This window comes from Ostrea edulis, chromosome 4 (assembly GCF_947568905.1).
Source record: "Ostrea edulis chromosome 4, xbOstEdul1.1, whole genome shotgun sequence".
Taxonomy (NCBI): domain Eukaryota; kingdom Metazoa; phylum Mollusca; class Bivalvia; order Ostreida; family Ostreidae; genus Ostrea; species Ostrea edulis.
The window spans coordinates 18,397,636-18,412,635 of NC_079167.1; the positions used below are offsets into that span (position 1 = coordinate 18,397,636).

The 15,000-nt window shown below is 33.1% G+C and overlaps 1 protein-coding gene across 1 annotated transcript in view; it reads right to left on the minus strand.

The window, feature by feature from the left end:
- Nucleotides 1-1,728: 1,728 nt before the first annotated feature.
- LOC125669269 (UBX domain-containing protein 8-like) overlaps nucleotides 1,729-15,000 on the minus strand; it is a 29,895-nt gene continuing 16,623 nt past the window's right edge. The window contains exons 4-7 of the mRNA XM_048903710.2: nucleotides 10,892-11,011; nucleotides 9,252-9,380; nucleotides 5,987-6,100; nucleotides 1,729-1,982 (exon numbers count right to left, since the gene is read on the minus strand). Coding sequence (XP_048759667.2) covers nucleotides 1,824-1,982; nucleotides 5,987-6,100; nucleotides 9,252-9,380; nucleotides 10,892-11,011 — 522 coding nt within the window. The 3' untranslated portion in view covers nucleotides 1,729-1,823. The remainder of the gene's footprint in view (nucleotides 1,983-5,986; nucleotides 6,101-9,251; nucleotides 9,381-10,891; nucleotides 11,012-15,000) is intronic.

Below are 15,000 nucleotides of genomic sequence, written 5' to 3' on the forward strand. Positions count from 1 at the left end.
CTGCTGTTAGGGTTCATGATTCACAGGCATACAAGAACATGGATATGACCAAGGAGTGCATCAATCTGCAGATATCTCTTACATAGGTACAATTTGACATGGGCATTTCTAACAGTTTTACTAATGAGCAATAGCTTCATCAAATGACTTTGCTTTATGCATTGTCAAGTCATAAAGAGTTGACCATTACAGGAAATTTTGAACAATAATTCAGTGACCTTGACTTGGTTTCACTTGTAAATGACATTGGTTCAGGGTCAAGATATACATGTACTGCCAATCTTTGCACCTAGTATGATTTTTTAAAGCTTTTCCCATTGGTAACCTTGACTCGGGAGTACTGCATGTTGTCTGGTTTCTAACGTGTTCTCATTTAGAAATTTGTAAACAGCGCTAGGACAAATATTTCCATTTTTTAAGTGATTTTGGATTAGGGCTACAGCACATAGTTTGGTTGTTAGCAATCTTTGCAACAAGCATTTAATGTTTTTCCATAACAAGTTCTGGTCCCAAAAAAGTAGAATAGAAGGTTTGAAAATGGACAGTCAAGCTGATTATTAATACAGTAATTCCTATTTATCCAAACTTACTTTGCAGGGCCTATAGTTCTGAAGTAAAGAAGATTTAAATAGAGAAAAAATACATTTTATATCTATATGACTAACTCAGCTCCACCTTGGGATCCGAATCCCCGACTTAAAGGGGCCTTGAATTTCAGTTTTGGTAAAGGCCATCATATCTCTGCACTCAGTCTGTCTATGGTATGTTTAGGGGTAAAATAAATATTTCAAGATTGTATGATTTATTTCAGTTTTGACCCCATCCTTAAGGCCACAAAATTCAGTTTATATATTCATCTAACCATCAAGATGCAAACAAAATTTAATGAAAATTATCATTAACTTGTTTCCAAGGAAAAATTGAAAATATGCAGTTGATGGGCACAAATACCAATATAGGTCACTGGAAAGATTCAGGTGGCCTAATTAAATGCTGACAAAATAAATAAACCCTCAAGTTGATGACCTGTTTGAGACTGCCTATAGCTTTAAAATCAGCAGAGTAGCAGTAGCAGCAGTAGATTACCAACATTAAGATATCATGGGGCCAAGATTAGTTAGATTACAATTAGTTACTGGTGACTATATTGTTGTATAGGAGAAAATCTGTGGCTGAAGCTCGAATTGAACCCAGGACCCCTGCATTAATGTCAGGTGCTCTAATTACCGAGCTATCCAGGCCGATATCCACGGTCTGTATAGCCCCATCTACTACATTCTTCCCTCCTTTAATTTGTCTTTGCCCTCGAAGACACACAATCCAGACTCTTTTCGCCCCTGACAGGACAACCTGCATTGCAGGGGTGGTCAATGGCACCAACTGTAGTATAGGAGAGGAGAAAATATGTGGCTGGACTGGAAATCGAACCCCGAACCCCTGCATTACTAGTCAGGTGCTCTAACCACTGTCGACTTGTCAACCTTCTACAAATGTTTCAATTGTTGACTGTCAACCATAATAACATGAGACAAATGAATGTTTAATACTACACTAGAATGAACTACTGGTCTGTATACTGGAGTTGTTCAAAGAAATCTAAATCAATTTAACATAGAAAGTAAGTATGCTCCGTGTGAACTTTGGACAACTCTCACACATGCACATGAATATCTTCAATAGGTTGAAATATTCATAAACCGGTAAATAAAAAATAAATGAACAAAAATCTTATGAACATGAAAAAATGTAATGCCACTCAAAATTATTAGCAAAAATCAATAAATCACAATTGTTTAACAAATGTCTGGGACTGAATCTCTGCACTACTCTATTTCTTCCACATTTAATGTCACTTTCTTGGTAAATCCCATGTCTGCCAGAGTTCTTTCCCTTTGTTGTTGCAGACACTGCCGAGGGAAGGAGGTTGACACGGTGTAATTTTTCTGATTGAAGCCCAGGGAGGTCATGTAGTCCAAGATATTCTACAAAAATAAACTTACACATTGTAAAAATTCTAAATAATCTGTCTACTTACCCTCCCTCCATTTTGTAATTGTAACTATATGTTTTTTCATATGTACAATAATAATATAATAATGTTATTTTTCTCCAACAGTCCATTTATAAAATACACCTTCTTTTGAAATAAAGGCAGCTTATCCAACTGAAACAAAAATACATCTCAAAGAAAATCCCTTTCAGCAAATTAAGTAAAAACTCACAAGTACAGATCCAATTTCAGACCTAGCTGACATACAACACAAGGATATCGGAAATTAAATTAATCGTAAGTACGTGTATGAGGTAACTCCCTCTCCTTATGAAATCTGCAGGGGGGATAACTATACCTGACCTCCATTTTGTCAGTCGACTAAACTGTACACCAAAATCGACAAGAGCATTGTCTGTCATGAAATTTTGAAAATAAATGTTGACTTTCCATCTAATTATTTACAAATATACTCACTGACAAATTTCAAACATGACATCCGAGTTTGGGAAGACTTGCTAAATGTTGGTGGGCTGTTGTGTGTTGAGATGTTTAAGTTAATTATCAGTGAAACATGTATTGTAATTAATTTTAATTATCATCATTTTGAGGAGATCTTGTATTGGACTGATATAAGTACTTTACAAAATCTTTCATTTCACTCTGTGGCATCAGCTGCCAAAATCATGTTTGCCGATGACGCGTGTGACCAAAATGAAACAGCTTTACAAAACATAAAAATCACCATCAACATACTAAAACATACATGTTCTGCAACCTTTTTTGAAATAAAATTTCTTTCTGCTAGAATAGAAACAAAAAGCCAAAATATTTTTGTTTGGAAGTATAAATGTAAATGAGTCAATTAGGAGAAATTTTACATAATTTTTCACAAAATTTGATCGTCACACTTTTTTTCAACTATTGAGATTATTATTTTTGATTTCAAACATTTTACATGTACTAGCATTTCAACCAAGGTTCAGAATTCTAAAAAAAAAAGTTATCACTCCCGAGTTGACAAGCTAGTGCCCCTTTCAAACATCACAATTCTAAACATGCATGATTCAATTTATCATTTTCTGGATGTCCTTGAGGAACCTTAAAAATGAAGTGACTCCTGTATTGATCTGTTTCGCTACAGAATTCATCATGACTGTTCTTATTTTGAGAATGGATTTACCTTTAAAAGGAAATAATTGTAATGATAACGCAGAAATTTATATCTGACTCTTTCATGAACTAGTTTTTCTAATTACTAAAACTATACAAGGGAAACTTTCTATCAGAAAACATAACAAGTTTAAATGAGCCTCTTAATGATGTTTTAACTCTTAATTAGACAACAGTTAAAGCAACTGTGACTGGTTACATATATTTTAAGAAATCATTAATAACAGCCTTAAAAATATAATTTTTTTTTTTTAAAACATCAACTTGTAAATATATATGTAATATAAATTGATTTTAAAACTTGTGGTGTAAACAAGGTAAAAACTGGGTCTCCTTTATCAGAAGAATCAGGCTACAGTATTAATGACCTAACACAGATAAAAACACTGTATATAAACCCTGTCTACAAACAAGCCCGTCCTCTCCCAGCTAACACTGAAGTAAGTTACCATCATCGCACAGAAATCCTTCCCCAAAATTTTCTCTCTTGTACGATTGTCACTCTTTAGTGTTTGACCCTGTCCTTGAGATTCTTCCACAGCACTGGTCATTTAAGAAATAAGTGATCAGCATGATAAATAAAGTTTCCATTATGATGATTCATGATATCAAAATAGATGTCCACTTTTGCCAAAACTGGTCAGACATTATATACCCAGTACTAGGGTTCCATTAATATTCTTAATTAGCAGCTGTTAAGATTTTTTTGTTTCTCATTTCTCAAGATCCTTGAGCAATGCTGCCCTGTAAATTTTACCCATATTTTTTTCTTTCTTATTTCTCGAGATCCTTAAATTTTGTCCGTTCTTTCTCACAAGGTGTTGGGTTTTAATCACCCATTGCTAAACTCTTCTTTCTAAGAAATTTGTTTTTGAATACCCACTTTTTCTTTTCCAAAATTAGCATGTAAAGAAAGTGAAAAAACAAATCTGAAAATATCCTATAATCTTTCACATTTTATTTTTCAAGCCACCTTCACAAGTTTTTAAATGAAATGTTTTATATAACAATTTCTTTGTGTGAAAACATGTTAGAATATACTTAATGTAGTTAAGGTCAGCTTACTTTTCACCCTTTTATTTGGGAGGACAGTCCGTGATATAATTTAGAATTGAGAAAATACTTGTAGTTTTAATAGAATTGGAAATATCTGATTAAATCTTTCATTGTTTTTACTGGTATATTACATTATAATTCAAAAACTTTTCATAATATTTGTATTCCATCACTGAACATGAGATATTTATCTAAAAATTAGGGGGAATAAGAAAATTTGCCATATATATATATATATATATATATATATATATATATATATATATATGAAACACAACTGAAGAAGATCGGAAACACGGTCGAAATATTTCTAGAAAGTGTTTAGAGTTTTTTTTTAGATTTTACTTAAAAAGAAGAGACTTCATAAATATATATATATATATATATATATATATATATATATCCCAATTTTTTGCTTTGAATTAGGCCAATTGAAATCCACAAGGTTACAAAGTTTGTTTGTACCAAATCCTTTATCTAAATATTTCAGGTTGTGAAGACGAAATCAGGACAACGATTAAAATTTCCATTTGGACCAGCAAACTTTGGAATCTAACCCTTCACAAGATACCAGTATAGGACGATCAAATGACCTGATACTACAGGGCACCTGTCTGAGATAAGGCCTACATCACTCACCTGATCCCAAACAAAAATAACTGTCAACGAATGGGAAAATTCCTTCAAATCTTTCACATGGAAATTTTTAATATGAAACCTCACTGTGGTATATAGACAATGGAATGATAAGGTTGACCTTGTAATAGGTGAATGAAGATCATTTTGTGAGCGAGATTCAAGATTTGTGAAACCCTGTGTTAATACCTCTCCTCAATGCATAGCATACTGATTTCTCTCTGTCCATCAAAAACATTAAAATTATTGTGATAATTTAAAAAAATGAATAACTGAGGATGCCTGTGCTTGAACATTTTATTAGACTGTCAAGCAGACGGGCTGATGTTGATGGGCCCTGTGTTAAATTGATGTTGATGGGCCCTGTGTTACATTGAGATGTTGATGGGCCCTGTGTTACATTGAGATGTTGATGGGCCCTGTGTTACATTGATGTTGATGGGCCCTGCATTATATTAAAGTTGATGGGCCCTGCATTACATTGATGTTGATGGCCCCTAGTGTATTAAACCGATGCATAGAATAAGTTGTTAGTGTAATTTTTAAGATTTGGAATGAAAGCACATGCATATGAGAATCCATAAGTTTATTATTCAAACGATATTTTATCATGCAATCAATGATTGGATTTGGAAGCAGACAAACGATGTATATAAACCATTTCCTTGAGACAGTGACAAAAAATACAAACAAGAAACACAGCAGTTTACACAAGAAGAAAGTGTGTGAAACAGTATACGTATCAATGTATGTATATAAGTATCAATAGAAACCAATGTTTGTATAAGTAGTGTGTGTGTGATTGCTCTAATACAAGTGAGCTAAAACTTCACCAAGTAAATAAGTTGACAAATACTGGATATGTCAATATCTGGTGTGTCCTATGTCTGTGATATTACCCCCAATTACTCAGAGCATCACAAAGATCTCATATCAGCTCAAAGTTTCAAATCTATGCAGAACATCACAAAGATCTCGTATCAGCTCAAAGTTTCAAACCTACATCATGAAATCTATACTTCGGTCAATAAGCAGGTCCTTATTTGATACCAGAAGAAAAATATTGTATAACTTCTGCACGAGAATTACTCTGTCATATAACTGAAACTGAGATTATTAAAGGTTTCACACCTGTATGGTATTTTCTGTGTTAAATCGTCGCTGCTTGATGCCCAGCGGAGTTCGCAGACAGACAGACACGCAGTCAGACTGGTTCTCATCGGGTTCTTGTGGCAGTTCTATAATCTAATATAATAACAAATAATTACAAATCAATCATTATAAAATAATAGATGTTTCACAAATTACCAAAAAATAATACTTATACATCATTACTACATATTTCATTACAATTTACTACGCAATCAATCTTTGTTATTCTATATTTCATTACTATGCATTCAATCTTTGTTATTCTATATTTCATTACTATGCATTCAATCTTTGTTATTCTATATTTCATTACAGTACCATGCATTCAATCTCTGTTACTCTATATTTCATCACTACACATTCAATCTTTGTTACTATACAAACATACTACGCATTCAATCTATTACTTTATATTTAATTACTATAAATTCAGTCTTTTACTTACTTTAATATTTTATCATTACACATTCATTCTTTGTTATATACTGCATGACTGCAAATTCAATCATTGCTCTACCATGCATTCAGTATCATTACTCTATTAAATATCTTATAATTTGTTGTTAATAAAATGTTCCTAAACTCTAGAGAATTTTAGTGTGAAATAGCTGGACCATTACTGAATGTCAACTTTTCAAGAAATAATAGGATCCAAACTGAAGCATTCCAGGTACAAGTTAAAGTTATTACACACTAAGATGTAAACAAAGATGGTGAACCAGCTATCATTTGGCAAGCTCTGACCTGGATTTTTCGAGAGAAAAATTAAGTCAAAACTTGGACTGAGTCTAGGATTTTGCTCAATTATTGACTGCTAAAATAGAAGAAAACTCAAACTTAAGTTTGAGATTTTTTCAAGATATCCAAGCGTAGAAGGCAGTTTTGATATTTTATCTATTAAATATCAATCAGTTCTTTTAATATTTTTCATTCCTGACTTCAGGACCAGCAAATATTATCATTCACAATTTGAAACATTACAAAAGCATTGATTGATGCAATTGGATGACCAATGAAAACATGTGTAACTGTCATATTGCATGCATTCATATCAGTGGCAATAATGCTTCATTTTCTAACTTGATGAAAAATGTACATCAAATCTTCAACATAAATCAACAGAAACATTGTTTATCTAATATCTATATGATAAAGCAGTTGTTGAAAGTTTTATTGGTGAAAATTAGCACTCATTGGGTGTGAAAATTCACTAACAACTTTTCAAATTTTTCAAACCCAACTCGGCCAATATTCATCAATAATATATTACACTACTACACATCAACTTTCATTATTATATGCACTGTATTAACATTTCTAATGTTTTAGCCTTTGTCAAGTTTTTGATTGTTTGAAAATGTGCTACATTTTTTATGCTTCAATCAATATAAGCAAATTTAACAAGTGTAAGTAAATTGTTCAGTTGAATCATACTATTCTGCACATTTTTAACGAACAGATTTACAGCAATTCTTATGAAGATGAGTACACAATGCTATATTTTCCACACAAATTTTACACATAGATGGCAAGATTTTTGAGCAATTAGAAATGTTGGTCTTTGTTGCAAAACAAGCCTCCTGATTTTAGTTGTTTTTTTTCCCTTTATTTCTGAGACTTTTAAAAGAAAGTGAATTAATCTGTAAACTACCAGTACATATATTTGTTTTAGTGAAAACAATTCACATCATTATTAAATTTGTATGATTGCTACAACACTGTCACATATTTCATTATGGATTTTGTCTTGTTATTTACAGGGCTTATGACATGTAGAGATGTATAAGCTACCACTTTTGACAGAGGATTAATGTTACATTGTTTCTACTTCGCTTGGAACAGAAATTATCCTGTCAGATCTTATCAAAAGAAAATTTCTGCCTTGCATAATAGCAAATGATATTAAGTTGTATCTTTGTAAGAACAAATGTAACAATGTATTCAATTCTGCATCAAAACAAAACTATCAACAAGAGGCCCATGGGCCACACTGCTCACCTGAGTCACATTGGTCCTGATCTTTAAAAGATTTTTTACATTCTTTATTCCCATGAATTTTTTTACCCATATAATAACCCCACCCTGTCTTCATGGGGTCACGACTTACCCCAACTAAACATAGCACCACCCTCACCCGAGTCCAAAGCTCTAATCCACACAACTTGGGAGAGTGTATTTATTTCCATTCATTTGAGTTAAACGTAATGAATTATCAAATAAAATATATCGGTGATGGTTATTGCACTTTTTAAGATGCAGGATATACTGTAGATTCCTTATTTTATGCGAGTACTTATTATCGCGAAATGACTCATGGATGTCAAATCACGAGAACATATATTCACGAATGCTCTGTTGATCAAGAGTCTTTACATGTAATTTGGCAATATAAAATTAAAAGCGAGTAATTCTATTTTGCAAGTGATGTTTCTCGCGAATTTACGTGATCATAAATTCCTCACATATATTTAGGAATTTGCAGTATTCAAACAGAATCAACATCAGAAAATCGCAAATATACTTAAACAGCATCATTAAAATGCAAAAATTGGTTGTAACAATATAATAGTATTCATAACAATCTCATGGAAATGTTTCTTTACAAAAATATACAAAATGTCCTTGAAAAATAAAGGAAATCTTTTGCATAATGAACTTGATAGAGAAATCAATGAAAATAGAGTTATTGCCCTTAGATTGAATTTTTTGAAATGTATCATTGATTATTCATATATATCTTAGACTTGCAATATTTTATGTTTAAAGATTTTTTTTTTACAATAACTATCGGAAAAGATTCCAATAAAATTTATGTTTCTATCATGCATTTTTAAATTTTTCAAAATTTCCTATATTCATGTACATGTATATAAAAAATGTAAGACTTTAAATCCTTATTTTAGCTCCACCCTAGCCTAAGTTTCATCTTTTCTGGTTCTTAAGAAGATTTTTAATGATCCCCACCCTATTTGTGCCTTCCTTCTCTTGATTATCTTGCCTTGAAAGGGGAAATGACCTTCATTTGAACTAACTCGAATCCCATTCACTCAAGCATACTCTGTGCCAAATTTAGTTGAAATTGGCCAAGTGGTTCTGGAGAACAAGATGAAATTGTAAAGTTTGTGATTACAACAATGACAGTCAATGAACAGATTTCAATCAGAAAAGCTCATCTGAGCCAAAGGCTCAAGGTATAATAAATCATAAAGAAATAGCAGAATAGAAAGAAATGAAGTCAGGGTACCCGCTTCGTCCTTGTCTGTTTTTCTGCCTGTTGTTTTGCTCTCTCTGAAGCCTCGGAGTTGATATTTTCTGGTAAGATGCGGTGTTTGGCCGCCTCAGTAGGAGTGCTCTCCCCTTCCTGTGGAGATCCCTGTGTAGATGGCAGTGTATTAGTGATAATCAGATCCCCGTATAGATGGCAGCATATTATTAGTTACAGTCAGTTTGGGACATGGCTCCGTATTATGTCCCAAAATGACTGTGTAACGAATTTATCCCACTGACTGAAGACCTTTAGAAAATTTGTTCAGATTTCAGTAACATCTTTGATAAATAAACTCTCTGAATGGAGACGGTGTATTGAAAATTTCAGGGAGTCATGTGATTTGTTAACTGATGTCACAGTTGTCAAATTAATACACCCTTCTGATGGAAACCTAATATAAAACATTTCATTGCGTCGTGTGATTAGCTTTTATCCAATCAATGAGCTACAAATTTGTCTGAAGTGGGATAATAGTGATTATCAGATCCCTGTACAGATGGCAGCGTATTAGTGATTATCAAAATGGTGCGGGTAGTAAATGAATTTAACACACCAATGTTACTGTGACATTTTCTGAATTAACATTGATGAATTCCAGGTAATTTAAAATGTAGGATAGTTTAATATTAATTTAATCGTTAAGCAAGGGTTTTTTTGTTGTTAAAGGGAAAAGCAACCCTAACCACATTTTCTCTTTATAAATAAAGTATTACCTACTGATATCGTAAATGACAGTCTTTAACAACAAAAATCCTTGCTTAACAGTTAAATCAATATTATTATATCATATATTTTAAATTACCTACCACTAAGAGAGCAGCCATTGAAGTTTAATTTATGACGTCACACCGTCGGTTCCGGTTTATTTCACAGCAGCACTGTAAACATGACAAGTTATGAACAGTTAAGTTTGGAGCCGTATATATTTGAGCCTTTTCTTTCGCAAGAAGAAATTAAGAAAAGAAGACGTTCAGTCGAGTCGCAGGCCAGGCAGACGGTACATGTTCTTCATACAAGTGTTTCGAGCCTCAACTTGTCATTATGCAAATGATGGATCCACAGTTTACATAGTCTTTTCTTTACAGATGACTTGGTTGGGTCAGGAATTTTGAGAGAGAAAAAATTCACACCTCCCCTTCGCATTAGTGTCATTCACTGCTTGACAGGAGGGCATCAACCGATTTATTCGTAAGTTCTACCACATGCACATCTTTGATGATCTTAGAATCTCATCAAAACCAGAACAGCTGGTGTGACGTCAAAATTATTGATTTTCGTGGTCTTGAATATGAAAGAGTTCCACATCATGGCAGCCTCTATAGATAGTGGGAATTTCAATTTTTAACGTTTTCAAATTAGTACTGAAGCTTATCTAGGCCGTATATCAACAAAATAGTATGACAAATCTTTATCATATAATTAGTCCTATCATTTATCATGTACAAAAATTTTGGGTTGCCTTCCCCTTTAAAGACTGTCATTTAAGATAACAGTATAAGTAATACTTTATTCATAAAAGGAACTATGTGGTTAGGGTTGCATTTCCCTTTAAATATTGGCCACTACAAATGAAGTGAACTTAATTCTTGTGAAATTTAACAGAATAACAAGTATACCCCTAATTGTTGTCCCTCCCCTTTCCAAGCTGGACCCAGAAATTGCTGAAGATCCTCCTCCTTTTGCCTCCTTTTCCTTTCTTCCCTGGGAATAAGGATTCTAGTTTTGTAATTCTCTGCCTACAAAAATAAGACTGTAAGTATATTAAGGACATACACAACATTTCTGACATTTTCTCTATAAATTATATTTTCATCTTCTCGACATGAAGAGTTCTTGTAAGATTTCTGAAACAGGTTTAAATTTATATTGTAGTAATATTACCATAGTCAGAAAATTAAGGACATATGCGGTGTTTCTGACATTTTCTCTAAAAATCATCTTTTCATCTCCTCAATGTGAAGAATTCTTGTAAGATTTCCGAAATAGGTGTAAATTTTTTATGTAACTGTACAGTAGTAATATTATCATAGTTTATATGTATACCCTGGGTAGCTCAGTGGTTAGATCACCTAACTAGTAAAACAAGGGTCCTGGGTTCTGGATTCTTCCAAAGATTTTTTATTTCCTTCTTTGAAACATTTATACAACTTACAGTGATACATAAGTGTGACTTTACATCTTTACTTGCAACAACCAAGGAACTATCAGAGTGTGCTAACTCTAAAACAGACATGGTAATATACCCCTAGAATTTTTGTGGAAACAAGATAGAATGCATGTGAATTGTACCTGAAATGTCACGAAAAATGACATATTATTGAGAAACGTCACATCCCTAAGGCAAATGTAGTCTTGAATACTAACCAACAATGGCACATTACTAAAATAATGTAAAATCATTAATTTTGGAAATGGGGGTGGGGGGTGGGGTTAATTTTCATTGATTTTATGTATGAAAATAATAGCAATTTAAATCTTCCAAGGACAACAGAAATGGATCTATAAAGAAGATTAACAAACAACTTAAAAAACCTAATCTAACTATAACCAGGCTGTAATTTGTCCTTGACCCAGGAGTAAAAGAGGATGCCCTTGTTGATGTCATGGTCCTGTGTGTAGAAAGAATAAAACTAGAGATTGATTTTACAAAAAACAAATGTCTCTCCAGCTCCCCAAATTGGAAGTGCTCCAAATGAAACCTCCTCCCCTTAAGGCACTGCATGGTATGGAGGAGAAAGCATGAGCAGGAACATAGATATCATGAACTCCGATAAGTCAAATAGGAGAAGTGTTCACTAACTTATTTTACACCCTCCACCCCTCAGATCCACTATAACTTTATGGATAACAATTGGATCCTCCTGTTCCTACAATATGCACCTCTGCAAATGGCATTGAAGTATTGTACAAAATTTCAAGTCTATGGGATAAGCCATATAGGAGAATTTAAGCATTCACAAGCTATTTTAACATCCTCCACCCCTCCTAGATCCACTATAACTTTTAGGAAAATAATTGCGTCCTCCTGTCCTGACAATATGCACATTTACAAATGGTAATGAAGCATGGTACAAAGTTTCAAGTCTATCCAATAAGCCATATAGGTTGAGATCAACACATTTACAAGATTTTGTGACAAACAGATGGATAGACGGACAGAAAGTACAAAAACAATATGTCTCCCCCTGAAAGAGGGGAGACATAACTACCTATCTGCTGTCTAATACTTTATCTATTGAAGGATTTAAAACTACATATCTGCTGTCTAATACTTTATCTATTGAGGGATTTAAAACTACATATCTGCTGTCTAATACTTTATCTATTGAGGGATTTAAAACTACCTATCTGATGTCTAATATTTTATCTATCAAGGGATTTAAAACTATCTATCTGCTGTCTAATACTTTATCTATTGAGGGATTTAAAACTACTTATCTGCTGTCTAACACTTTACCTATAGAGGGATTTAAAACTACCTATCTGCTGTCTAATACTTTATCTATTGAGGGATTTAAAACTACCTATCTGCTGTCTAATACTTTACCTATAGAGGGATTTAAAACTACCTATCTGCTGTCTAATACTTTATCTATTGAGGGATTTAAAACTACCTATCTGCTGTCTAACACTTTATCTATAGAAGGATTTAAAACTACCTATCTGCTGTCTAATACTTTATCTATTGAGGGATTTAAAACTACCTATCTGCTGTCTAACACTTTATCTATTGAGGGATTTAAAACTACCTATCTGCTGTCTAATACTTTATCTATTTAAGGATTTAAAAATACCTTACTGCTGCCTAACACTTTATCTATCAAGGGATTTAAAACTACATATCTATTGTCTAATACTTTATCTATAGAGGGATTTAAAACTACCTATCTGCTGCCTAACACTTTATCTATTGAGGGATTTAAAAAAAGATTTGTCAATGAATTTTCCTCATGCTTTGTAAAAACAATAGTAAAGGGGGCCCTCAATACAGATGTGTCCAAATCCTATGAGGGTTCTTGTTATTGAAGGGCGTTATGGGCATGGAAGAGTTACCTTCCCTGAAAAGCAGTGAAACTTCATGGGCCTGTTGGACTTCTCTGAAATTCACATCAAATTCACATCAACTATATAAGAAATAGATACCCTCTCAATGAGTTTTCAGTATCTTTTCACATTTTGTGGTCTAGACAAAAGTATAATCAATAATATGTGATTATTCAAGTTTACTTCGTAAAAGCCCGTTTTCTCTATCGTTACAGACACTTTTATCTGATTTTATGAGAGAACGTGTTAATGATTTTTTTTCCCCAAAACACATTTTTAAAAATAAACTGTTTTCATGGACTTATGAAGTACTCAAATTTGCCTCAATGTTATTGAACTTTGAGCTTTAACACTACTATGATTGCCTTTTATCGCCATATATACTTAAAATGGTACCAGTGTTTTAAAATAATTCCAAAGACCTATACAAATTAAATTTATTTTGAACATTTTTTTCATATTCAAAGGAGAATGATCGGAAAAATTCAAGAAAATCAGAGAACAAAAATCCCCCAAATCACACCTCAAGGATTTCCTCATTTGCTCAGGTTTGAGATTCCTATCACTGTGACATCACGGTATACAAATGGCTTTAACCTTATGAGATATAGTTAGTTAAGTAGGCTATGACGTCATAGCTAGTAAAGCAATGACAGCGCCTAGCTATTATAACACAGATTTTTCCATCATGTGATCAGAGTCCTGCCTATTCTTAACAGATGCAGTCTACAGCATGATTCTTGGTAATATTTTGTCAATTCACATTTCACATAAAACACAATCAAATATAGCACACAATGCTCAAGGTCAAGGTTCAACATCTTCAAATATGGCATGCATGTAGTTAAAATGACCTTCAAATATCAAAACCAATGATATATACATGTACTTCAAAGTAATAAGCCAAGAAAGTAAATGTTGAGTTTTTCCATAAGTGTGTCAAAGGTCATTGCTAGAGTCACAAGGTCATTCAACTTGGCAACATTAGAAAAGCCTTGTCACAAGCATAACACCCACTAGATATTAAAACCAAACCACCAAGTTCTAAAGTTCTTAGTGATACTAAAGGATTTTTATTAGCAAGTCAAAGGTCATTTCAAGTTTGCAAGATCAAAACATGGCACTTCCATAATGATTACACTTACCAAATATGATTTATTTCTCTCAAAATACAAATGATACAAAGAATGTTAAAGATTTCACAAGTGCGTCAAAGGTCAATTTCAACATTACAAGGTCATTAGATGGCACTATTGGAAAGGCCACATCACCAGGACACAAGGCCCTCTCATTTCAAGTTCAGAAGTTATAGACAATGTTAAAGATTTTGTCACCAAACAAAACCCCAGACGGACTGGCAAATCTTGAATTGTAAAGACAATTAGAAAATGAGGTGGGATAGACGGATTTCTGTTTGAATGATTAGTTGTAAAGGAAACTTATAATAGAGTTCCTCCTTCCTCCCCTGTTTCAATGGTAGGGGCAATAATAATGCTGTCAAACCGCATATTTAAACAAGACGCCCACAGGCCTTATCGGTCACCTGAGTATTAGTTAAAAGTATCACTAGTCCCAAGGGCTATGGAATCTAGAAAAAATTTCCTGTTCTGAATATCTGAAGCTAAATTTTAGCATTCAGCAACAGCATAAAACAAGATGTGTTCTTAAAAACTTTAAATGC